Here is a 27,539-nt window from a genome sequence, read left to right as displayed (position 1 = left end):
CGGTTGAGAAACTTCTAACAAGGACTTCAGTTCATTTTCTTTTAATTTCAATTGTTTGCTCTTATTTCTTTCTTTTCTTATTTCTTGGTTCATGTTTTGTCTTTTCCCCATTAACCCCGATACAGTTCCATGTGGGCAGGGACGTCTAGCTTGAGTGGGGGGAGTAACTAGACTTGACATTCTCCTAAAGTCCTACAAAGAGGACGGCCGATAATGGACTAGCATGAGAAAGCAAAGCTTACATAAGGCTTTTGCCATTCAGTAATATCCGATTTTCCATCAATTCCCTCCATAGTCTGCCAAAAGCCATAGGCATCTATGGAGACCCCCCCCCCCCCCCCCCACACACACACACACAAAAAAAAAAAAAAAGATGATGCACACATACTGTATCAACCAACAAGGTTACTAATTTCTTGAGTTAAAGATTGTAAAATTGAAATCATTAAAAAATACAAGCAGTGGCTTGGAATTCATAACCTATATGTAACCTTGATAATGCACACGTACTGTATCAACCAAACAAAGCTACCAATTTCTTGAGTTCCATATTAATCCTCGATGATGCAAATGTTAATGATGATAATCAAGAATACATTGATGGCTAGTTCTTACATCCTCCAAAAATGGATAAATATCATACAGGAAGAGTGACAATTAAAAAAAAATTGCACATTCTCATCTTACAATTTAGCACCATTAGTGATTTAGCACAGAAAGCACAATGATGGGCAAGAGAACCAAAAGTAAGAGGATTATGAAACTTGTATTCAATTTCATTAGATTTTTGAAATGAAACAAACAAAAAATAGATCACTTACTACAGAGAAACAGTACGCCTATAGAGTATCTCTCCATCACTTTCTTCTTCTTCCTCCTCCTCAAATACAACTTCATTTCCTGGTAGTTCCAATACTCCGCCCATACAAAAAGAAGGCCCGACCGTGTCTGAATCAATGAAATCTCCTCGCATCCTCTCCTCGAACCGCTGGTCACTGCAATTCAGAAGCCAATTCAGGCTAAACCGAATCCCCTTGCTCGATGCCCTCTCATACCGAGGCTTAATTCTCGATTCCAAGCTGTAAGTAAAATACGCTGGGAACTCCACGAGCTCCTGCACCGGCCTCTTCATCTCACTCTTAAAGAAATAGTAACTGTTCTTCATCAACTCAACCCTAAGAGCAATCAATTGCGGGCAAGCCACCACCATCTTGGCGACATCCTCGGCGGGTATACCCCGGCCCTTAAGAAACTCTACTGGCTTTGAAATCACAGACTGGTTCAGGCTAACAATCGGAGGCATCTTCTCTATGACCCGGGCAAAGCCCTCGGGATCAATCTTGAACTTCAGGTTGAAGAAATACAACTGTGCCGATAACTTCGCCTTCAACGGTATTCCTAGAATTTGTGGGTACTGCGCGATAATGGCAGGCAACTTCTTCCGGCTGATACCGAAACTGAGAAGGCTCTCAACATTGGGCTTAATGGATTCCTCCAAGCTATACCCAAGTATGTAAGCTCTCTTCTCAAACATCCTCGCTAGCACCTTCTTGGGGAGTCCCAAACTGACCAAGTAATCAACTATAGGTTTGATCATTGTGCCCACCCTCATTCCTAGTATATATGGATACTGTGTCATCATCGGCCCAATATCTCTGGGGCTAACTCCTATACTGACCAAGTAAGCTACCGAAGTACTCATAGTCCCGTCGAGCTTGAATCCCAGTAGCTCCGGGTACTTCTGCAGCACATAGGCTATGTCTTGCCTCTCGATGTCGATTCCTCGAAGGAATTTGACGACGGGGACGAGATCGACGACGACGCTGGCGTGCAGGACTTGAGGGTAGCTCTTGATGAATTCGCCGAGCTTCGAGCGGTGGACGCCAATCTTCTCCATGTAGCCCAGGACGGGGATAATGTTCTTCCTGACGCTGCACCCCAGAATGAGGGGGTAGGCGTTCATGTCGTCGACGGTGAGGCCCAGCCTCATGAGGAACTCGACTCGCTCCTTCATGACCTCGACGGTGGAGGGGAGCTCGACGTGCTCGAGCTCGTCGGGGACGACGCCGATGCTCTTGAGGTAGTCGCAGATTATGACCCTGGAGACGAGCTTCTCCTTGCGACCCTGGATGACGCCCCAGGTGACCGACGGCATCTCGTACTCGGGGAACTTATTGGAGCTCGAAGAAAAGAACCTTTTGGGGGTGAAGGGAGGGTACCCAATTGAGGAAGCCCTAGATTGTGCGGTACCCTTCATGGTAGATGCTTGGGGGCAGTGGATCAGTGAAGATTGAGAAGAGGGTGCCAAGGGAAAGATTGGGGATTCCCTTCCAGCAGACGTTTGAGAGCATTTGGCCGTCCCTTTGTGGGGTGGAATTGGGCATTTTCTCCTGAATAGCGAACTCATTCTCATGCATATTGGAGGGGAATGAAAGGAAACATCAATTGGGCCTCTCTCTCTCTCTCTCTCTCTCTCTCTCTCTCTCTCTCTCTCTCTCTCTCTCTCTCTCTCTTCGGTTCTTGCTCTCCTCGTTCTGCAATACTAATGAGGTCAAAATGCGGCAATTCTAAAACCCTTGAAACCCTTCTTCACAGAGAGAAAAAAAAAGAACCCTCTTTCCTCGCCGCTCCCGGTTCCCCATTGAGTGTTTGGTTCCTGGAATTGGAAATCACATTTCACCGAACACATATGGCCGGTAATCTTTCGAAAAAAATCTATATTATATGATGCGCAATCCTAGCCGTTCAATCGAATGCATCTGGAACTATGATCATACGTATGGACGGGGTGCAAATGTGGACGGCCAGGATGCATTAATATGTTAGGGCTAGGATTGGCATATGATAGCATGATATGTCATATTCGTCGTTGGTTTCATTGTGCATCTGAGATCCTCTGTGATTCATCATGATTCTAAGATTCATACGGTCGGCCTATGCGTTTGTGATTCGATCTTGTCGCTTTTCTTTGTGTTTGTGTTTTTCAATCCCTTCATGGTCGATGCTTATGCTTCTGGGATGACGACCATAGATATGGTAGGCTGAACCATCTTGATCAGGTCTTTGATCCGGTTGCCGTTTCTTTGAGTAATAAATTAAAAAAAATAATCATTTTCATGAAACGGTTTATAGTTTCACTATCCGAGTGCCAAACAGACCAATACATATTCTAAGCATGGGTTGAAAATAAATACGGCCCTTGTAAGGAGGATCAGGTGCCTTCAATTCTTCTTTCTCATTTTCTGGCTCAATGAATGTCTTCAATTCTTTCTTCTCATTTTCTGGCTGAATTAATGTCTTCAATTCTTCTTTCTTCTCATTTTCTGGCTGAATGAATGTCTTCAATTCTTCTTTCTTCTCCTCATTTTCTGGCCTTTCTTTACACTTGTTGTAGAGCTCCTGCAGTTTGATATGGGAAAACTAAACCATAGTTAAGGCCACACCTGCTATTCTAAGTTTTCTAGATAATTCAGTTTTCAGTTATTTCTAGTTTCTCCTAGATTTCTTGGTTCATAGATTAGATTTGGCATCAAATCTGCTGGTTTTAAGAATAATTTTCCTATGGCTCTGCATCAATTGCATTGCAGCAAATTAGGAGCCTATAATGCAAATCTTTATCTGCAAACTTTACTATAAATATTAAATACACTGATCAAACCATATAATCGTATCTAGTTTGGGTTATAACAATCGATCCAATTAAAGAACTAAAACCAATCACACAAAATCCAATTTAATGAAGGTGAAAATAAGCGAATTGGATCCAGATTTGGTAAAGGCTCCCTCTAATGAATATATTGCAAAGATGCTTCTAAAACTTGGGTTTGCCTATCAACCTCAGGCTGCCAACGAGTCAGACTTGAAACAGGTTTTGTGGGTCCAGATCCAGACCTGACTTTGAGGTGCCAATATGGAGTCCAGGTGTGGGGTTCATCCGGATCAATCTTAGGCAAGACCTGATCCAGAACAATGGTTCAAATAGCAAAAAAACAAGCTACTAAAATCTATAGTTTTTCAATATTTTATGTGTACAAATGTTGGATCGTGGGTCAAATTGAGGACCGGCTAGCAAACTTCAAAACCAAACATGGATTTATATACTACTTGGATCTTGCGGTGCAATCTGATTAGCAAATCAGATGTACCTTGTTAGGTCCAGTCCAGATCCTAATACTCTCAGATTGATATTGGTTCAAGTTGGATAAAACCTGATCCATTGGCTGACCCACATCATCTGTACCATCAGCCTTCCTAACTACACAAGACATTGGGCTGACCCGACCTAGGGCCTGTTAGGGCCAAACAGAACTGACCCAGTCCTTCACTTACCGAAAACCCGACCCAGCTCTTATCGTGTTCAGGTTTGACCTGGGTCTTATCAGGCTGGGTTTAGTCAACCCCAGTCCTGTTTGCTACTGAAACCAGATTAAACTTGAGACTCAATTATTCAGGCTTTGGGCTGCATAAGTGTCGAAGACTCGGCCATCTCTGGTGAGGTACCCGACTCCATATCCAGCTTACCATGGACTGGACCCATATTCATCGTTGGAAACTACGGATGCCAAATGGTCAATGAATCAGATTCTATCTGATATTGGACCGAATTAGATTCTGTTTAGTTGCATCTTGTAAGCCAAAACCATATATGATTATAATTGGATGCGGATATGGTTTTGATTTTTTGCTACTGATTCCAACACATATTTGAATTTGATAGATATCTTAATCCATTTACATGTACAAAAGCGGATCTGGTATGAGCTTTTCACCATCCGAGAACACGTTCACCCAACATCCAATTAGTTGGATATGATATTGGTCACATCTGATCCGGACCAATATCGTTTAAGTCCCTATAGGAAACTATGCAGGCCTGCCCATAGTGACAAATATTGATATTTTTTAATTATAAAAAATAACATGTTATTTTTAAATTAAATTTTTTGATAAGGATGGCAGTGGACAGGGCCGGGGGTGGGGGACAAGGTCTCCACTCCCGCCCTGTCTCAAAATCTTGCCCTCCATCCCCGCCTCCAGCCTTGTACGGGTTTTGATTTTAACCTTCATCCCCATTTCATGTCCTCCCTCCCTTATCCAAATGGGGCGAGGCGGGGCGGAGCCCCATTTCTCCTCTGTCCATTGCCATCCTTAAAGAAGGATTATGGACGAGGCAGGGTGGGGCAAGGTGAGGATTGGGGCAAGAATGAGGTGGGACGGGAAAAGCGTCCATCCCCGCACGGGTTTTGATTTTAACCTCCATCCTTGGTCCAAATGAGGCGAGGTGATGTGGGGCCCTGTTTTCCCTGGTCCAAAAGCTACTAAAAATATAAAAAATTTCAATTTCTCACAAGAATTTGGCTGAAGTTTTTTTATCAAATCCCACCGGCGCATGGGGGCTGTCGATGCTTTATCACGGTGATGGGTGGTTGTATCCTCAACCCGGGGTTTGACTTCGGAGAGAGGTGGGCCCATTAAGTGACTCGGTTCTCAAATGAGGGTTTTCCTTGGTCGTAAAAAAAAAGTTTTATGGCTATGGCTTGCCCCCAGTATGGCACCTGCTTTTGATGTGAGACCCACCTAATGGGCACCAGCATCTATGGTTCTTAACAAATATGCTCAGTCCCTTGGCAGGACAATTCTTGGAGGATTGGTGGGAAAGGATCAGCAACCTTTTCCGGTCAAAAGAGATTATACTATCTTATCCTATGATTATCTTTCCTATAAAAGAAGGGGGTGGGGGGCGTTTGTTTGGTGCCATTTCCTATAAAAGTGATTTTCTTCCCTAAGAAATAGGGCATTTTTTCTATAAAACATGAAACAAACATGTCTATAAGAAATATACCGTGGGACCCACATGATAAATGCAACAAATAGCTTTCTTGTCAAAAATAGATTCGTATCTCTCCTTTAGGGAAGCACTTTCCCTCAAAAAGTAGCACTTTCAAAGGAAAGAGGCGTCCCTTGAGTGAAAGTATAACAAACACATGAAAAATAACCCCACAGATAGCGTTTCCCATGTCTTTTTTGCTGTGTTCTTGGGCAACATAATGCATGAGGCACCTGTTCTGTTGCTACGGTGCTCATGACAGAACCCATGTGTTTGGTTTTATACGCATGGAAGCTGAGTTGAGAGACAACGGCATGAATTCCTATACGATTGATAAACAAACTACAAAAAGTTATTTTTTAAAGGCAAGGTGGGGTTAGGTAGATCCCTAACAGTTATACAACTATGCTATTGGGTTTTGAACCTGCAAAGTCCTAACACAAGGTGACGTGCACTAGCTGTTCTTACCAAGCAAGCCGAGCCCCGTTGGTCAAAATACAAAGAGAACTAGTGATGAAGTGAAGTTACATTCAAGCACAATTGCTACCTCCAAAAACTTGAGTCTATATTTCAATGAAAGCACCAAGGCAGAGACTATATTGGGAGTATGACTTATAGTGTTTAGATTAAACTCATTCACCAATTTTTATCAGGGTGAAAACCACAAATGAATCCACCACCGATGAATTGAGCTCTTTCCTTTAGAGGCTAGAAAGATGGTCTGCCAAGTAATACGAAGAAGTGTGTCAGCCTTCATGTTCAATTGTGTTTTTCAAAGTAGAACCATGCCAAGTGGATTAGGCAATTTTCAAGAAGGAGAGGATGATACATATCCAATTATAGAAGAACCCAACCCGAATCCTCTGTCCCAAGATCTCAACATTGGATCCATGTGTTGCTAAAGCAAATCCAAGCCTATTGCATCAATTACTTAAAGTGGATCCATTTGGTATTGCCCAAGATCCACGCTCTAGGCACCATCCGGGGTCGGTTTTTATCATCATGCAAAGTTACAGTGTCATTTTCTAACAAACCGTGTCAATGTTGTGGCTGCTCTTTGAACATGCGGCAGGACCAAATGTTAAATTTTGGATCCAATCTGACACATAAATATATCGAAATCATGTATGCTTGGCTTTAGTTAGTTTGAATCTCTAGGTTGGCTCATCGGATCCAAATGTTAGTCCTCCAAGCAGGTCATGCCCGCTAATCTCATCACTCATCAGGCCGACCCGAACAGAATCCCTTTCACAAAGAGCCATGAAAATGTGCAAATAGATAGGTTTTAGTCAGTCTCTCGATTCAAATCTGGAACCTTAAATTAAACAAAGATCAGAGCATGTAATCGGATCGAGTATGCATTCATGCAATCCTATTTTTCGGTTCGGGGTCTGGTCACAAATTTTCTATTGAATCCATACATGGATCCAGATCAAATTCAATTCATTTATACCTTTTGCACGTAAAAAACTTGTTTCCAGTCCTTTTTCCTGGTTCCTTCCAGACACATCAGATAGAAGTTTTATCCAGATTCAACTCTATTTCATTGGATCCATTACTTTGAATTCGGATGCGGTTTCGGACCAATCTGATCCGGTCCGGTCCGTATGCAACCCCTACCTGAGATCCACAAGAAAGCGTCAATATCGGCGACGGTCAAGATCAACGGTCCACATCATTTGATCTCACGGACGGTTAAAACAATCATGACGCACGGAATCATTACTCAAGATGCGCGATCGATGCTTTGACGCTGCTCTCGGACGCCAAACTTAGCTCGCACGGCCGCCTATAAAAACGGCCGATTTTCCCACCAAAATCACAGGATTCCGAATTCGTAGGAAGTCCCCCTTCCCTCTGATCATGGAGGCCGCCGCTCCGCTCTCTCTCTCCCGAGAGCCTCTCTCCTTCTCCCTCCGTCTGCCGTTCCGTGCAGAACTGCGTAGGACGAAGAAACCCCCTTCCTCTTGCTCCTTCAACTTCAGAGTTAGAGCTGCCGGCGTGGGCTTCTCGGCGTCGATGCGGAGGAGAAGAGGAGATCTCGTTGCGCACCTGCAGAAGGTCGAGAAGGAAGAGGGAGGTTTCGTTATCGAAGACGTTCCTCACTTGACCGATTATCTGCCGGAATTACAGGTAATTTGCTTTTTTTCTTTTTGATGTTTGTTGTTTTCTTCCTTCTGTGTCGGGATTTCGTTTTGGATCGTTAACTAGCGGTTTTGACTGTCTTTGGAACGAAATAATCCTGCGATTAATGAATCCGGCCATCTCGGTGGAGAATTTGTGCATTTACTAGAGTTATGATTGATCGATGGTTGTTTTCTTTTGGTTAATTCTAGAAGGAAACTTTCTCTCTAACGGTTCTCATCGCTATCTGATCATCATCGATGGGGAAGTTGTATATTTTACATGATTTATAAGTTTGATTGGCGACTGTTTTCATTTTTATGCGATTCCAAATAAAGAATACTTTATTCTAAGCGGTTATAAGGAGCTCAATTTTGCGTAGATTTTGATGGAAGCAATTGCCCTGTAAGTCTTTTAATGAACGAGCATATGATCTTGGCATTGATGAAAAGTTGCGACTTGTACTTATTTTGGTGCTTTTGCACTCATGGAAGCTCTTTCTGATTGATCGTATTTAGGGAGTTGAGTAAGATAAAGTTTTTTTTTTGCAGCTGCTATGATCGTTGTCACAATGAATTTACGAAGGGGTAAAAGATGAATTTGTGATCTAGTCTGCTGCACTCTCATAATTACACAGGCTAACGCCTAGCTTCCTCCCTCATTAACCAGAACTGGAAATTATTATTCTCTAAGGCGATCTGTGGAATTTCAATCAATTGCCATAGCCTGAGGATTTGCATATTAGGTGTTGAGCATTTTCGATTGGATGAGAATTCTAGAGAAAGGCTTTTATGAGATATATACTTATAATTAAAAAGATACTCGATTGTGTCTTTTTTTCTCTCGTTTCACTATTGAGAATTTATAGATTCTATCCCACTCACCGGGAAAAGAGTTCAGGTTTCTCTCTGCAACTGAGGAGCTTGTTACATGTTCCACTGTACGTAGGTTTTCCTCTAAAGTTTCAGCACCTCCAAGTTTGTCTTGTCCAGCTGATATTTTACCCTGGGAAGTTATTGATCACTTGCCACTAATTTCACAGCGTGGTTGTTAGTGTAAATTATGAGTTTCACAGTGTGGTTCTTTAGTATAAATTATGATGATTTCACCTTTGAAGGAGAGGTTCTGTAGACATCCAAAACACAAAATAAATCGATCCATCCTGTGATGTTTGTTTTAGCATTATGTACGTCACAATCACAAGGGTCACAAGGGCCAGGGTTGGCTGGGTAACGAGAGCCTAGCACACTGTGATAGAATCATTAAACTAGAGATTTCAAGTACCGCTGGGTCATGCTGGATCATATATTGCGGTTCTGACCTATAATAAAGAGTTTGGAAAGTTTGAAAAATCTAGTTGACTGTGGGATTATGCCTGTTGGATGGAGTGGCAACTCATGTCTTCCTCAAACCCCTCCTTCCCCCAAGTCTAGCCTTTTAATAACTTAAGACCTATTTTGATGACCTACAATCTTTTTGGTTTCTGGTGCCTGTTTATTCCTTCTATGTTTTGCAGAGGTGGAATTTGTTTCTTCTGCTTCGAGGCAATAACTTATAGCATTCTCCTGGTTTTTTCTCTATCAGAGCCTGTTCTACTTTGAGAACTTGCAAGTGAAAGGGTTATGGATATCTTGGATATTTTGCCTGCTTTATTTAGTTAAAAACCATTAGCTCCCACATTTCTCTCTAGGTGGAAAGATAGGTTTATTTTGTAATTTACAGGTTAGACCATCTTTTAGGACTTCTGTCTCCATGAAAGTCAGCATTCTCAGTTTTTTACTTTTTTGTTCTGGCTGATTGTTTTAGTATCTTCATATAGTCATTTTACTTATAAACATTTTCTTGGAAGTAAATTATATTTTCAAAGTCGACCCTGTTTTTTCGACTTATAAGATTTTTTTAATGGTGCTCTTCTTACTTTCTTCTTCTTTAGGAATTTGCGATTTCTCTGGGTCCAAGACTGTATTTGCTAGTAGTCTTATTCCATTATTCTGCTTTTGCGAATTTTAAATCTTTTTGCCTTTTCTTTTCTTTCCTTTATTTGCAGGCCTACCCAAGCCCCTTGCAAAAGAGTCCTGCTTATGCCATTGTTAAGTGAGTATACCTTACTCTTATTTTTGTTTCTGCACTTATGGTATTACTTTTGATTCTGAATGCTTAATTCCAAAAGGAATTGAACAATGCCTTCTTTTCATCACTAAAATCTGGGAATTGATCTATTCTAGGCAAAGCTTTGTCAATGCAGATGACGTGGTAGCCAAAACGGTCTGTGTTTCATTTGCATCAGTTGTCATTTGTAATTTTTAAGTTTTCATGCTTAAATATGAATGTTGTATGATTTTTTTTTCTTGGTTTCATAGATTGTAGTTCAGAAAAATGACCCAAAGGGTGTACACTTTCGGCGCACTGGGCCTCGAGAAAAGGTAGCCGAGATGCCCCTCCATGGCTTATCTACCACAAATTATGTTATTCACTTCCGTTTGATACTGGTCAGGTTTATTTCGAGCCAGATGAAGTACGTGCTTGCATCGTGACATGTGGTGGGCTATGTCCGGGAATCAATACCGTCATACGTGAAATTGTATGTGGCTTGAACTACATGTATGGGGTGAATAACGTCATTGGGATTGAGGTGAGTTCATTTGAATGATTTCACTTGGTCTTGTGCAATTACATGTGTTTGCATGTTTTAAGTTTTTATGGAAGATCATAAGTTTTGACTTTAGCAGGGGTGGGCACCTGACTGGGTGCTTGTGCTCTGTCCATTTGTTCTAGACCTGGGCTGATTTTTTGGGACCTCGACCAGCTGGCTGGGAGGTCTGGTCAAAACATAGACCTAGGATGGGGTGGCCTGCCAGCTGCTTGTGGACTAGTCCATTTGGGGGGCCTACCTTGGACTCTTGAACCATGGCCATGCCTGGACTGGGTTTAAATGGACAGGCTGATTTGACTGGGCCATGGCTGGCCCATTGCTACCTTACTCGCTAATAGCTGACTAATCTCATACTAAATGTGAGACTAGGATAACATTAGTCTTAAGAAAAAATCGAGAACATTTGCACACATCAAATGAATAATGAAAATTTTACTGCTACTGGCAATAATTGGTAAGTCATGTTGCCCCTCTTCCATCATCTCATCCATAAGAGGTTCCTTCGACTACTACAACACCTTAACTCCTTCATCCTTCAAATCAAGTTCATAGATACCCCTCCCCCTTACCCTGCCCATGATGGTAATTCGGCTTGCATCTGGCATGCTAGAAAGACATCTGGAATCAATGATTAAAGAGAAGATCTAACAATTTTTTTTTCAAAAGTTTAGGGTTCTTTTATTTATCAAATAATCAATGATTTCACCACCTGAATTTGCTGCTGTTACATGAACACTTAGCATGCATATCCCATGTTGACACGACATGACATTTCCTGGACATGGTCAAACAAGTTTCAAACACATTCAACATGGTGTCATTAACTTTATCTATTTCCTTTTATGAATGTGTGTACGGCCGCGTCCCTGTGTCCTAACTTTTGAAAATTATCATCCCATACCAAGCGTATCCACTTCGTGTCCTACTCCCGCAATGTATCCATGTGACGTAGATTTGCTGGCACATACAAGAAGAGAAAAATCTATGGCCCTTTCTCATACATATTGCCATTAATAAAACTCAAGATGGTTGCATATTTTATAAATCAAGCTCCATGGTGATTATCCTATTAGTGGTTTCAGGAGGTATTCTGATAAGTATAATTCAGATTTCTTTTAAGAGAGTGCTTTTGTGGAAGATTATGGTTTTTATCAAATGCCATCATTAAAACAACTGTTTGAATCATTATCTTGAGCATCTTTGATTGGAATTATGATCTCAATGTAGATTCCCTATGCAAAAAAAGGGAAAACGCCATTTGATGTGACACAACTTGTCCTTTTCTCTTTTGGTAGAATGTAGTTTGCATATAGTTTTAAATTTGTACAAACCCTGATTGCTGTTTCATGATGTTTTACTTGGAATTCCTGCAGGGTGGATACAGAGGCTTCTATTCTAGAAACACGATCCCTTTGACAACAAAGGTTGTCAATGATATTCATAAACGTGGTGGTACCATCCTTGGCACTTCGCGTGGTGGCCATGACACCTCTAAGATAGTTGACAGCATTCAGGACCGGGGGATCAATCAGGTTAGCACAGTTAGTTAATGAATACTTACCTATGTTTCATAAACACTTTCTACTAGTTTGGCTTGTTCTTTTTTATCTCCATCTTTTTTGCTTGCTTCCAGGTGTACATAATTGGGGGGGATGGGACTCAGAAAGGGGCAGCTGTTATTTTTGAGGTCATGTTCATCCTTGAAAAACAGACAATCTTCTATGTTTATGCCTATCATTGACACATATTCCACCATGTTGAATCTGATCTGGGAGAATCATGTGCAGGAAATTGAACGACGTCGTCTCAAAGTGGCAGTTGCAGGCATCCCTAAGACTATTGACAATGATATTGCAGTAAGTTTTCCTCTAATGATGAGTTTTTCCCTATCATAGACAAAAAATACACAACACTATAATGAGTTGCATCCATATATATTTTTTCATATAGAATTCATTTTCTAAAACATATCATGGAAGCTGTCTACCAATTTTTAATTTAATGTAGGTTCATTAGATGGTCTGCTATAGAGCTTGGCTAATGATGATTATTCATTTCATATGTTTACTGTTACTTTATAACAGGTTATAAATTTTCTAGAATGCACTTGTTTTGATTAACGGTTGATTTTAGAGTGGCCAATTAGCCAGGAGCTTTGAGATCTATATCCTGCTTGCTTTTAGGTCATAGACAAGTCATTTGGTTTTGATACTGCTGTCGAAGAAGCTCAAAGGGCCATCAATGCAGCACACGTGGAAGCTGAAAGTGCTGAGAATGGTGTTGGTATCGTGAAGCTCATGGGTCGTTATAGTGGTGTGTAAGAAATCCTTATTACATGGTAACTTATCAATGTAATTTTCCTGTGCATGAGGAAATTGTTTCCAACAAATTTGAACAGAATGCTGACAGTACTGAAGCATTGAAAGTTTGTATGTTGAAATTAGTTTTCTCTTAACTCTATACTTTGTTTGTGCCTGCAGGATTTATTGCCATGTTTGCTACTTTGGCAAGCCGAGATGTTGTAAGAGCTTACCCTGCTATTAACTCACTCTATTCATGCTTAACACTTTCAAGTATTTGTAGTCTGATTTATCGTTTTGAATTTGATAGCGAGTTCATAAATTCAGGAGCAATGATTCTGTGGTGGTCCCATCTGGCTCACCTTTTAATGAATATTCATGCACCAATTTGATAACTTCTGTTTGTGCCACATTAGGAAAAATAGGAAAGGTTAAAGCATTATAGTTGCACTCTTGGTTGGTTAACACTGCACCTCAGGTTAAGCTTACTCATAATATAAACAAAATCACAACAATCACATGCCACTTAATTTTTTTTGGTTGTATAAAACTTTTCTGTAACTGCTTAAGTTTCCTGTCAAAAGTTTTGGGAAAATTTCCTCTGGGATTAAATTCTTGTTAAATATCAGTTGTGTCGACATGAATTCACACCTTTTTACTAGTTCATGTTTTCTTCTTTGTCCAGGTTTGGAAAATATCAACAAATTTAAAAAACCTCTTTACCAGTATATGTGCCTGTGTTCAAATGATTTACGGGTACGGAGCTTGGTATTATTGGTCATTTGAGGAAATGGATTGAACATATAATTATTTGCTCCAAATGCTCAATGATGTAGTTGGGCTACAACTGAAGTTCAATATATCTCTGTAGGAAATGTATATGTGCGTTTCCAGGATGAGAAACATGTAAGGAAATGGGCGGAAATACAACTAACAAGCGATAACACTTGAAGGTCCAATAATTGACAAGAAATATAAGCACATAAAGTGCAAATACACAAACCCACTAAGGGAAAATTACAAGCACATAAAGTGCAAATACACAAACCCACTAAGGGGAAATGCCAAAAGGCAAAAATGAATCAAATATTATTGAGAAGAGGTGAGAGAACTTCTGCTTCATGAGAGGAGGAGCACCCCTTTATATACAAATCAAGAGAGAGAGTGAGGGAGCATTGGGGCTCCCCACAAAGGAGTTGTTGGGGAGCCCTGGGGAGACCCAACGACTCCCTTTGTGGGGTCCCCAATGATCCAAAAGGGAGGAAAAATAAAAAATAAAAATAAAATAAATAAAAAACCCTAAAATAAGTTGTTTTAAAACAACTTATATCACATGTGAAAAGATCAAAATACCCCTATCGGGTATTCTAGATAAAACAAAATATCTATCTATCTATCTATCTATCTATCTATCTATCTATCTATCTATCTATCTATCTATCTATCTATCTATCTATCTATCTATATATATATATATATAACACGCCCCCTCAAACTTTACGGGGAGAGGACGAAAAGTTTGGAAAAACGAAGACAAGGATTCCAAGTCTTCAAGGGAAATCTCCATCTTTATGGCATCTCAGAAAATTTGTGCAAATATAAGTCTTCAAAACGCCTGTATTGGTGATAATCCCCAAGCACCTTCATTAGCTATCTCCATGATGTATCGAATGTATCACCTCTTAAAGATCCTGTAGAGAAAGAACAAACCAAAAGAAGACTCTAAGTACACAAGCAAAATATTCTAGCACAAGAGTTGCAAAATTTTAACAATAATATATTTTAAAGCAAGAATAGAATGGTTTAATCAAAATTGTGATAATTTTTTGAATCATTAGATATTAAGAAAGACAAGAGGAGTATCCTTCAAAGATGAAATTAAATCATAATCAACTTATTTTTCATAACATTGATCATAAGATTTGATTATTTAAAGGGCATATGATTCATTAAGAAGAGATAAATTTATGTATACAAAATATCTTAAGCATTTCAATCAAGCACCATGTGAAAATGTCTTCAATCTTTGAAAATGAATCAAGTTCGAAAAATGACTTCAATGTGAAAATATCTTCAAAAGATCAAGTTTAAAAATGACTTGATTAACCCACAAGAATCACAAAGAGGCTAAGTGCACAAAGGCACAATGAAATACTCACAAAGGAGCATAAATGCACAAAGGCATGAAAAAAGTTAATCTTTATTGAGAGAGAAGGTGCTCAAAGCTTTAGAAAGAGCTAATTAACTTCATGCATAAAATTATGTGAACCATGCTAATACACATATATGCATTATGCAGTTAAAGCATGCTTAATGCACATGAAACAATAATGAAAAGATAACTATTTTTATCAATAAAAGATGAGTTAATTAAATTTATGCGTATCACAATATGGACAAGATAATTAATTAGAAACATAATTCACTCACACATCCTAGAGTGAGTCTAAGTATAGAGTACCAAATATCAATATATATATATATATATATATATGTATATATGTTACCAATGAAATACATGATCTTTTATCGATAAATATTTTTTCATACAAGGAAAAGACAAGTAGTAAAGGTTTAAGAAATTCATCAAAGAATTAAAAAATCCCACATGACAAAGGGAATGATATATGCAAATCAAAACCAATTTGCAGAAGACAAATTTTTAAAAAAATCCCATAAGTATCAAGATATAGTATTTTGCAAATCTCAATAATAGTTCATCCACTACAAGCAATCACCTCATTAGACCTCTAAACCTCACAAATCAAGTGTATAAGCGACTAGAACAAGAGCATAGATACAATGCCACTAAAGGGCCAAAGACACACACGAAGGTGTGTATAAACACCTCTTGTCTACATATAATGACACTTAAAACTAGTGTATCAGCGACTAAACAAAGGGCTAAAATCACACACGAAGGTGTGAATAAACAACTCTTGTCTATATATAATAACACTAAAGATCAAGTGTATCGGCGACTAGATCAAAAGTATAATCTTAATGCCATAAAAGGCTAAAAACACACACGAAGGTGTGAACAAACATCTCTTGTCTACATATGATGTCACATAGATAAGAGGCATAAAAAGAAGAAGACAATCGAGGTAGGAAGGCTTGTAATGGAAACACACTAATACAATTAATAAAAATATCAATTTTAGCCATATTTCGAAACACCATAGTTTAAAAAATTAGATATTCATCACAGATACATATAATTAAAAGCATTCATAATAAAAACAATGCCCAAAAGCAAATGAGTGATTCAATACACTCGCAATCAGAGATCACATAACGGTTAGTTAGAGTCAAACTACAAGTTGACAATCTAAAATAACATAAAATGAGGTGCACATAACTCACTCCAACAAACATATCTGATTCAACAATAATAAGGCCAAGAAGATTGATGCATCATATAAAAATTTGTGATGGACAAAATTAATGCCATAAGAAGGCAATAAATACTTACGGAAATCATTTTTGAAATAGGTGAGTTCATAAAAGGAATCGATTTGAAAAGACAATTTCAAATAAAAAAATCCAATATTGGTAGATGATCAACCTTAGAAAAAGTGCAGTCATATGCACAACAATATGTCTTATGACAACTTTTTACAATTTTGAATAAACAAGAATCATGCTTAACATAATTAATTCTTCAAATTAAATTCATAAATTCACCAATCAAGGAATAGATGCACTAAGGCACATTGCATACAAAGGATCTAATAATTTTTAAAGAGAAGACAATAACATATTATCTTAAAAGGAAATTTTTTAAATCAAAAGTCTACTAAGAGACAAACAAATCATATAATATTAAGGAAATAACACATATAGAATTTTTTACAAGAACCTTTGACAATCCCAAAAGTAAACATAATTACTACCAACCATGAATACTTAAAGCAATAAGATAATCTTATAACTCATAGCCACATAGGTTATATAGAAGCTATGAAATTTAATATACCAAACATCATTCATAATACAATCTATTTTGTATGACTATGACACATTTTAAAGAAAATGAGTTAACATTATAAAATGCATTCAAAGCATCTAATGCAAGATTTATTTTCTATATAAATGTCAAATAGAGATGAACACAAATATCTAAGATCATTCTCAAGCATAATCAATCGAGAATGTTTTTCAAAGAATTAGTTTTGCATAATGAGAAAATATCTTAAAGTCAACCATTGAAATCACATAAAATATGGGACATAAACATGTCAATATGCAAAATATCCACGATATTACCAAAGAGTTAAAGAAAACATGGTGACTTAAGATATACATCATACAAGTTTCTAAAATTTTAAGGAACACATAAAATTCATATAATATATCTAAAAATCATGTTTTAACATATGCCTAGAATCACCAATGATCATTACGATAAAACCAAATACATACAACAAGGGAATTAGCAACATGAAAGACATATAAGCATAATATTTAAGATTTTAAAGGGAAAACATATATTTTTATAAAATATAATTTTTATGACGATATGCATTGTAATGAATAATGCGGAAATACAAATTACAAGAGAACTCTTAGAAGAGTTCAACAAAGAGCCAAGTAGCAAAAGCACATAATGCACACAATACACAAACCCACTAAGGGGCAAATGCCAAAAAGGCAAAGAAAATATTATTAATGAGTAAAAAAGAGAGAGAACAAAGCTACATTACATGAGGGAGAGACTCTCTATTTATAGGGAAAAAGGAGCACCTAGAGAGGGGCCATTGGGGCTCCCATTATAGTCGTTGGGGACCCCAACGACTATAAGTGTGGGGCCCTCAATGGTCCCAATACATATAAAAATAAAATGAATAAAAAAATTAAGAAACAGAAAAATCCTAAGAAAAATAAAATATACATCAAAATTACCAAAATACCCCTATTAGGTATTTTGATATATATATATATATATATATATATATATATATATATATATATATATATATATATATATATATATATATATATAAACACTCGTCCTCAAACTTTACGAAGAGAAAACCGAAAGTTTGCTAAGGAGAAACAAAATGTGAGGAGTCGGAAGAGCCTTGGTAAAGAAGTCAGCCAACTGATATTTTGATGTAACATAAGGTAATGTAATACTTTCCCTGAGGTATTCATTTCGAATATAGTGACAGTTTATTTCAATATGCTTGGTGCATTCATAGAAAGTATGGTTGCTTGCAATGTAGATCGCACTCTTGTTGTCACAACACATCTTCGAGGGAGTTGAGATGAGAATCCCCATATCACAGAGTAGACTTGTAAGCCATACAATTTCCATGGTTGTAGTTGCCATGGCACGATATTCAACTTCTATGGATGACAATAAAACTTTTTGTTGCTTCTTGCACCTCCAAGAAATAAGCGAATCCCCTAAGAAAATGTAAAATCCAGTAGTTGAGATTCGATTATTGGGATTACCTCCCCAATCTGCATCAATATAAACAGTTAAGTCAAAAGATGAAGAAGGGGATAAGAAAACCCCTTTTGAGATGGTGTTCTTGATGTAGCACACAATTCTTATGACAACGGCTATAAACTGTAGTAGGAGCATGCTAAAACTTACTTGCTGCATGAACCACATGAGCAATGTCCGGTTGAGTGATGGATAAGTAAGTAAGAGATCCAATTAATTGACGATAAGTAGTAAGATCATCAAGTAAAACACCATCTTCAAGTCTTAATTTAACATTTATAACTTCAGGAGTGTCTACTTGAAAACACGTGATTTATTCTTGTATTGGATCGGGTCTGAAATAGATCCAAATCCATGTTATCGTGTAAACTTATGTACTGCGTAGGTGTAGGATATACTTTGTAATTTAGTCCTTTTACCAAAGGGCTTTTATGTCTTTTGTAACATAAAGTAATATAAAATCATTAGGGCATGCCAAACAAGAGGTGTGGCTGCCGTCAAGTTTCGGTTCCTCTTTCTCTCCTTTCTCATATTCTCCTGCTGAATAAATCTGTGGTGCCACATCGATTTCTGACATGGTATCAGAGCAAAGGGTAGCGTATTCTTCCAAAAGGTATGCCTAAATAGATCTACGGTTTGAATTCCAAGTTAGAAGACATTCTTCTCTCTGTTTCGAATATTCATTGGGGCTCCCATTATAGTCGTTGGGGACCCCAACAACTATAAGTGTGGGCCCTCCAATGGTCCCAATACATATAAAAATAAAAAGAATATAAAAAATAAAGAAATAGAAAAATCTTAAGAAAAATAAAACATACATCAAAATTACCAAAATACCCCTATTAGGTATTTTGATAGAAATACATGAAGAATATATATATATATATATTAACAATGCATAATTAAAACAAATATTTTATGGAAATATGCTTACATACAAGATCTAATAATTAATTTAAAAAACCTATTCATTTTTAACATATTTAGCAAGAGGCTACTATATTTCAAATATATTTTCAAATGCATACCATAACTATTTAAAGTAGTTAATCCAAAGAAAATAACAAAAGTATATATATATATATATATATAAAATGATAAAGAAAATAAGTGTTTTCTCATGCATAATGCATGAAATAAATAATAGAAGAGATACTTAAAAAATATAAGATACATACCGAGTAAATCTTTTTCTTGAATACCATGTAAGAGAAGAAAAGAGAAATAGCAAATACTCCATCGATTTTTTACGCGATCAAAATCTCATAAGAGCTTGAATAGGAATTGCAAGAGAGCTTCACCTCCTTTTCAAATTTTGAATGGCATGTTTTTCGATGTATCGAGAAACAAATTTAGCTTGATCTCAACCTTGCTCTGATTCCATGTAAGGAAATGGACAAAAATACAACTAACAAGTGATAACACTTGAAGGTCCAATAATGGACAAGAAATCACAAGCACATAAAGTGCAAATACACAAACCCACTAAGGGGAAATGCCAAAAGGCAAAAATGAATCAAATATTATTGAGAAGAGGTGAGAGAACTTCTACAACATGAGAGGAGGAGCACCTCTTTATATACAAATCAAGAAAGAGAGAGAGAGAGAGAGAGGGAGCATTGGGGCTCCCCGCAAAGGAGTCGTTGGGGAGCCCCAACGACTCCCTTTGTGGGGTCCCCAATGATCCAAAAAGGAGGAAAAATAAAAAATAAATAAAATAAATAAAATAAATAAAAAGAAAAAAGCCTAAAATAAGTTTTTTAAAACAACTTATATTACATGTGAAAAGACCAAAATACCCCTATCAGGTATTTTGGACAAAACATAATATATATATATATATATATATATATATATATATATATATATATATATATATAACAAAACACACTTGCAAATTGCTGTATTTTGTTGGTTGATAATGGGCATGATATGTCCAAAGTTATCAGGGTCAGTGAGTTGAGAATTTGAAACTGACAATAATGTGCTGATTCATATCATATTCTTGGTTCACCATCACTCACATCGAAGAGTGGAAAGCAGATATTTAGCGTGTACCACATTAGTCAATGGTTGGAAAAAATATTACTGACAGCAAAGTCAAGGCATTTATGTATGAGATTGTAAGCTTCACCATTGGTTGCTATTAAATAGCCCTAGTATTTTTGATGAGCTGCTTGCTGTTGCAGATTGCAACAGACTGACTGTCTATTTCATGTACTATAATTCCTTCAATTGCCCAAAGCAAAATTTGTTTTGTTTTAATCCCTGACCTTAATAATGAGTTGAAAGCATGAGTTATTTAATATGCTACATCAAAAATTCCCTTTTTTACTTTTTCCTAGTTAAGGAATGCAGATTGATTGTTTTGAGTATATCTTTCCAACTATCCTTTTTTTTGAGCTCGTTGATGGTCATCTTGTTTTTTATTCGTGTCACTTAAAAGGGTTTTTCTTGATAGCAAACTCGATTAATTAAAAGGGATTTTCTTGATAGTAAACTCGATCAATTAGACAGGACTGCTGCCTGATCCCAGAGTCGCCATTTTATTTGGATGGAGAAGGTGGATTATTTGAATTTATCGAGCAACACCTTAAAGAGAATGGACATATGGTCATTGTAGTCGCAGAAGGTGCAGGACAGGAGCTTGTTGCTGAAAGCTTGCATTTGATCGATGAAAAAGATGCTTCTGGAAATCGGCTACTCCTTGATGTTGGTTTGTGGATCAGTCAAAAGATCAAGGTACCATTGGAGCATTGGAGCAAACCTTCTTTTTCCATGTTATTCTCCATTTATTTTTTCGGAATTTTGTTGCACTGTTGCCATATATTCCTATCATTTTTCTGAGGTTTGTGGGCAATTTTTGTAGGATCATTTTACTAAGGAGCGCAAAATGACAATAAATCTCAAGTACATAGGTAATGAATCTCCTCTTCTATGGCTATGGAGTATGGACTACCAGCACAGTCTTAGTTTGTTTTCGGCCTCTTGCATCAGTTGCAAGATTGTTGGCAACGTTGATGCAACTATTGTGAACTTGACAATCTTTTACTAGTTTGGAGCCATTCACGAGACAGTATGGAATTTTAAGAATTCCTTGTCCATTCTTTTTCTACTAAATGTGAAATACATTAGGTGCAAGAAATCCACCAGGTTGTAAGGAAATGAGGATCTTCCATGAAATCCCAAATGCTTGTAATTGGTGTCTATTAAAGACACTTCAATCATAACCCACAAAAGGGTATAAATGAGAGAACTCAAAAAGGGAAATTAATAAACTTTATTTCATTCACATAAAATGCTTAAAAAGCATTGCAACAAGGAGAGGGGAGTCACCCCTATTTATATAGAATGAGAGAGAGGAGCTTTTAGAGAGCTCTAGGGAGTCGTTGGAGCTAGTCCAACGGCTATCAAAACTAGTCAATTCTTGACTAGTTTTGAGTCTAGTTCAATATGAACTAGACAAAACTAAAAATACAAAAAGAAAGAGAAAGAGAAAAATAAATAAATAAAAAATATTATATATTAAAATATATTATATATAATTATATTACACTTTTTAACACAGGTTACAAGTTTATGATGATTACTATCACAAAGAACACAGAAATCTTCACCATTATGAAAGAGTTCAATAATAAAAGTGTTTGTCAGAAAATACGAAGTAGCTAATGTAATGGAAATGCATGGGGTTGTGTAAGTAGCTAATGTAATGAAAATGCTTGTGGTGGAGGGAGCACAAACATGAGAACAAGGTGGCCTGAACTGGATGTATAATACATATATCCACAATGCTGCTTTTAGGAATTTACCTATTTATCTTGACAAATTTTTTGGTTGATGTGGGGTGTGAATAAGGGTGGACATCAGGCCGGTGCCAATGGGCCATGTGGGTGTTAAAATGTAGCTCCTAAAATCATTGTAAATATAAATATATATATTTATATACATAGAGATATATTTACATATAATATATTATATGTACATATATCTCTATATATATAAATACATATATTTATATATTTTTACCCGAAAGGGCATTTCTGTCATTTCCTGTTTTGCGCATATTCACTTTTAGAATATGCTGTAATTTTCTTTTTATTTTTACTTTTGTAATTTCTTTTTTTTTTTTCTTTTTTTTTTTTTTGATTTTATGTGCATTGGGGGTCCCCCAATAGAGTCGTTGGGGGCCCCCAACGGTCACAAATGTGACCGTTGGGGGCTCCCAACGACTCCTTTGGGAGCCCCCCTTGCACCTTCTAACATTTGTATAAATAGGGGTGTTCCCCCCTTGTATTTTCCAAGCTTGAGAGTCTCAAGCATTTGCTTTTATATATTGAAATACATGCATTATTGCATGTTTATTATTTATACACTTTTTGTGTATTTTGTTCAAGTGTTGTGAGAGTGCTCTTGTGCACTTCTTTTATAAAGTTTTTATGCTTGTTTATGGATTGTCTCTTCGTAGACAATTTCACATGGTATCAGAGCTCGGTTGGTGATTGAAGATCGTGAGATCCGCCTTTGTTCGAGTGTCTCGAAAACCGTGCCTTCGGATTTTTTGAGATTGAAGTGGTGGATCTTGCTTCTCAAATATTTTAGAAGGATCTTGTGCTAAGAAGAAGTTGAAACATCGTATTGGTACGTCTTTTTTCTTCTTCTCTCCACGTCTTAATGGGTGAGAAAGAGTCTCACTTTGCCCTTGGCTTCAAATTGAATGGGTCCAACTATCATATTTGGGCCGGGAATATGGAGGCCCACATAAAAGGAAAAGGATTGTGGGGTTATGTGCAAGGAACGATTCCGGAGCCGGAACCCAAGATAACCATAATGAATGGAAGTGAAATCAAGATCCTTGAGGGAGAGGAAAGGATCAAAGCTCTTGAAGAATACTCAAAGAAACACGACGAATGGGAAATGAAGAACTTCAAGATTCTTTCTTGGTTCTTCGCATCCGTCGAAACCAAGATTAATGCCAACATTATCAAATTCAAAAAGGCATCGGAAGCTTGGCATTATCTCGAGAAGATGTATACATCAAGAGACCTATCTCATAAGTATTACCTTCAAAAGAAGGCCCTCTCCCTTACTCAAGGTGAAATGTCTATTAGGGAATATTTTGCCGATCTTTCCTCTATTTGGGATGAGCTCTCTATGCTTGAACCGAAATGGAGTGGAGAGGCAATTGAACTCCGCCACAAGCAACTTGAAGAAGATCGTTTCTTCAATTTTTTGAATGGGTTGAGACCGGAATTTGAGCAAATAAGGTCATCACTTCTATCCTCATTTTCTCCTCCCTCTCTTGAAGATGTTCTCACCAAATTAAGTGGTGAGGAGACTCGTATGAATTTATGTAAACAAGGACCAAGTGTTCTTATGGTTCCTTGTAATTATGAAGAAAATAATGAGGTTAATGCCGTATCAAGACCCGGAAATAATGTAAAGACCTATCGTCCTCCTCACTTTAAATTCCAAAATCAAGGAGGAGATGGTGGACAAAGAGGGAAGCGGGACTATAGCAAGACTATATGTCACTTTTGTAAAGAACCGGGGCATATCAAGCCAGTATGTCCCAAATGGAAGAAGCTTCTTGCTATGGCCACCACCGGCGCACCACAAAAGGAAGAGGCATCATCAAGTGGGTCACTCTCGTTGAACCAAATAATGGAAGCCCTTTAACCTCTTCTCAAGGGAGCTACATCCGGTGCCGCCGTGTCTACTTCTTCCATTCCAGGTAAAGTCCCTTGGCTTTTGGACTCAGGTGCATCCTTTCATATGTCCCCAAACATGTTTTCACTTTCCGATTATTCAAAAAATGCTTCTCCATCCTTTGTTTCCACTGCGGATGGAACTTCTCTTGAAATTAAAGGAATAGGTAATTTTGAAACTCAAGATTTTTTTATTCCAAAAATTAGATTTATACCTAAACTTAATTTAAATCTTCTTTCTGTTTCTCAACTCTCGGATCATGGTTGTGATATTAAATTTTCATGTGATAAATGTTCAATACAGGATCGCCTGTCCGGGAAATTGATTGGGGAAGGCTTTAGAAAAGGCGATTTATACTACATGGAATCTCTTCGAGTTCCAAAATCTTTTTGTAATGTTGCCCGAAACAAAGATATAAACATGTGGCACAAAAGACTTGGTCATCCTAATATCACCAAGTTGTCTTACTTACATTTTGCAAAAGACCTATGTAAAAGTTCTTTTTCTTGTAATGACTGTATTCTCGGAAAAATGAAAAGTTTACCTTTTGAGCAAAGAACTATGTTCTCATCAAAACCTTTTGAAATTATGCATTCCGATGTTTGGGGACCAGCACCTGTTGTCTCAAAAGGAGGTTTTTCTTATTATGTTATTTTTGTGGATGATTTCTCTAGATATTCATGGATCTTTTTTCTTAAATTCAAACATGAAGTCTTTTCATGCTTTAGAACTTTCCATTCGATGATCAAGAATCAATTTAATAGTAACATAAAGATTTTTAGAAGTGATTCTGGAGGAGAATATCTCTCCAACCAATTTAAAATATATCTTGAAGATCAAGGAATCATTCACCAAAGATCTTGTCCTAAAACCTTCCAACAGAATGGGTTGGCCGAAAGAAAACATAGACATATTATTGAGACCACTAGAACCCTTCTTATTTCTCAAAACATACCAAAAAATTTTTGGGCTGAAGCTGCTCTTGCTTCTGTTTATCTAATAAATCGTTTGCCTTCTAGAATATTAGGAAAAATATCCCCTTTTGAGATCTTGTATAAACTCGAACCAGATTATAATAGGTTACGAGTCTTCGGGTGTAAGTGTTTCATTCTTATGGATAAGAATGACAAACTCTCTCCCAAGGCTATCCCCTGCGCTTTTCTTGGATATTCCGAAACTCAAAAGGGATTTCGATGCTATGATCTTCGAGAAGATAAATTATATGTTTCTAGAAATGTAACCTTTTTGGAAAATGAAAGTGGATTTGAAAAAAATGTTTCTCAACAAGAAAATTTTGATTATTCCTTCCTTTTTGACTTATTATCTAGTAATGATGATACATCCAGTGATGATGATATGTCATCAAACCATGATGAGGACATTGAAAGTAATATCGAAGAGCATAACCAACAAGAAGACAGGATTTCTAATGATCCTATAACATACTCTCGTAGAAACCAAGACACCTTTAGAAGTGCTATTGACCAATATAGTGAACTCACCTTTAGAAGTGCTTAGTTGCAAAAGGGTATGGACAAGAGTATGAGATTGATTATGAAGAAACTTTTGCTCCTGTAGCCCGAATGGTTACAGTTAGGTGTCTTATCACTATTGCATCTATCAAAAATTGGAATATCTTTCAAATGGATGTGAAAAATGCCTTTTTAAATGGTGATCTTAATGAAGAAGTGTATATGGATGCTCCACCTGGCATGGAGATCCCTAAAAATAAAGTCCTTCGTCTTCGAAAGGCCCTTTATGGTTTGAAACAGGCTCCCAAAGCCTGGTATGACAGATTTACCAGTGTAATGCTGGAAAATGGTTTCTCCTCATGTTATACTGATACTGCTCTATTTACTAGAAAATCTAAAGTAGGGATTGTAATATTGTTATTATATGTTGATGACATGTTAATCACAGGTGATGATATACAAGGAGTCAAGGGTATTAAGTCCGTCTTGACTTCAAAATTTGAGATGTCAGACTTAGGTTTTCTGACATATTTTCTTGGAATTGAGGTTGCCTATTCGCAACGTGGTTATTTTCTATCTCAGTCTAAACTTGCTTGTGAGATTATTGACAGATCAGGGATTTCTGATGACAAAGTATGTGAAACTCCTGAAGTTGTGGGAGCCAAAATGAAGATTGACGACGGTGTTCCTCTAACTGATCCTACTCCTTACAGACAGTTGGTAGGTTCTTTAATGTATCTGAGCATTACTCGACCCGATTTGTCACATGCTATACACATCGCCAGTCAGTTTCAACATGCTCCTACAACCGTCCATATGGGTGCTGTACTTCGCATCATCAGATACTTGAAGGGAACAGTGAATAAGGGAGTATTCCTATCCTCTTCTTCTGAATTAAAATTGCTTGCTTATACTGACTCAGATTGGGGAGGTGACCCTAGTAACCGTCACTCCACCACTGGTTTTTGTATTTTTTTAGGAGAATCCTTGATCTCGTGGCGATGTAAAAAGCAACAGAAGGTCTCCTTATCATCCACTGAAGCCGAATACAGAGCCATGGCATCTACCACCATGGAAATAGTATGGATTCGACGTCTTTTGGAAGATATGGGAGTAGTTGTCAAAGAACCAACAAAGCTATGCTGTGACAATAAAAGTGCCATCTACATTGCCAAGAATCACACATTTCACGAGCGAACAAAGCATATAGAGATGGATTGTCATTATGTCCGAGAGGAATACTTGAAGAAGGTCATTGATCTGCCATATGTGACATCTGAGTATCAACTTGCCGACTTCTTCACAAAAGCTCTATGTTCGCCCAGATTTCATTTCCTTCTTGACAAACTTGCGGTTATCACACCGTAAGTTTGAGGGGGGGTGTTAAAATGTAGCTCCTAAAATCATTGTAAATATAAATATATATATTTATATACATAGAGATATATTTACATATAATATATTATATGTACATATATCTCTATATATATAAATACATATATTTATATATTTTTACCCGAAAGGGCATTTCTGTCATTTCCTGTTTTGCGCATATTCACTTTTAGAATATGCTGTAATTTTCTTTTTATTTTTACTTTTGTAATTTCTTTTTTTTTTTTTTCTTTTTTTTTTTTTTGATTTTATGTGCATTGGGGGTCCCCCAATAGAGTCGTTGGGGGCCCCCAACGGTCACAAATGTGACCGTTGGGGGCTCCCAACGACTCCTTTGGGAGCCCCCCTTGCACCTTCTAACATTTGTATAAATAGGGGTGTTCCCCCCTTGTATTTTCCAAGCTTGAGAGTCTCAAGCATTTGCTTTTATATATTGAAATACATGCATTATTGCATGTTTATTATTTATACACTTTTTGTGTATTTTGTTCAAGTGTTGTGAGAGTGCTCTTGTGCACTTCTTTTATAAAGTTTTTATGCTTGTTTATGGATTGTCTCTTCGTAGACAATTTCACAGTGGGTGCCCAGACTGGGATGTGCAATTGCG

The 27,539-nt window shown here is 37.4% G+C and overlaps 1 protein-coding gene and 1 pseudogene across 2 annotated transcripts in view; one reads left to right on the top strand and one right to left on the bottom strand.

Annotated features, from left to right (window-relative positions):
- Nucleotides 1-518: 518 nt before the first annotated feature.
- LOC149817537 (transcription termination factor MTERF4, chloroplastic pseudogene) lies at nucleotides 519-3,099 on the bottom strand (annotated as a pseudogene). The gene has a single exon (XR_016427200.1). The product of XR_016427200.1 is annotated as a transcription termination factor MTERF4, chloroplastic pseudogene (transcript).
- Nucleotides 3,100-7,315: 4,216 nt separating this feature from the next.
- Nucleotides 7,316-27,539, top strand: part of PFK4 (phosphofructokinase 4) — a 52,834-nt gene continuing 32,610 nt past the window's right edge. Inside the window, exons 1-12 of the mRNA XM_089984647.1 lie at nucleotides 7,316-7,960; nucleotides 9,999-10,045; nucleotides 10,177-10,216; nucleotides 10,312-10,374; nucleotides 10,446-10,583; nucleotides 11,978-12,136; nucleotides 12,238-12,291; nucleotides 12,392-12,460; nucleotides 12,788-12,917; nucleotides 13,085-13,125; nucleotides 20,877-21,101; nucleotides 21,229-21,277. Of these exons, the coding sequence (XP_089840773.1) occupies nucleotides 7,691-7,960; nucleotides 9,999-10,045; nucleotides 10,177-10,216; nucleotides 10,312-10,374; nucleotides 10,446-10,583; nucleotides 11,978-12,136; nucleotides 12,238-12,291; nucleotides 12,392-12,460; nucleotides 12,788-12,917; nucleotides 13,085-13,125; nucleotides 20,877-21,101; nucleotides 21,229-21,277 (1,285 nt within the window). The 5' untranslated portion in view covers nucleotides 7,316-7,690. The remainder of the gene's footprint in view (nucleotides 7,961-9,998; nucleotides 10,046-10,176; nucleotides 10,217-10,311; nucleotides 10,375-10,445; nucleotides 10,584-11,977; nucleotides 12,137-12,237; nucleotides 12,292-12,391; nucleotides 12,461-12,787; nucleotides 12,918-13,084; nucleotides 13,126-20,876; nucleotides 21,102-21,228; nucleotides 21,278-27,539) is intronic.

The sequence above is a fragment of the Nuphar pumila genome, chromosome 13 (genome assembly GCF_984573655.1).
Source record: "Nuphar pumila chromosome 13, dmNupPumi1.hap1.1, whole genome shotgun sequence".
Taxonomy (NCBI): domain Eukaryota; kingdom Viridiplantae; phylum Streptophyta; class Magnoliopsida; order Nymphaeales; family Nymphaeaceae; genus Nuphar; species Nuphar pumila.
This window is presented reverse-complemented; position numbering and strand designations above follow the sequence as displayed.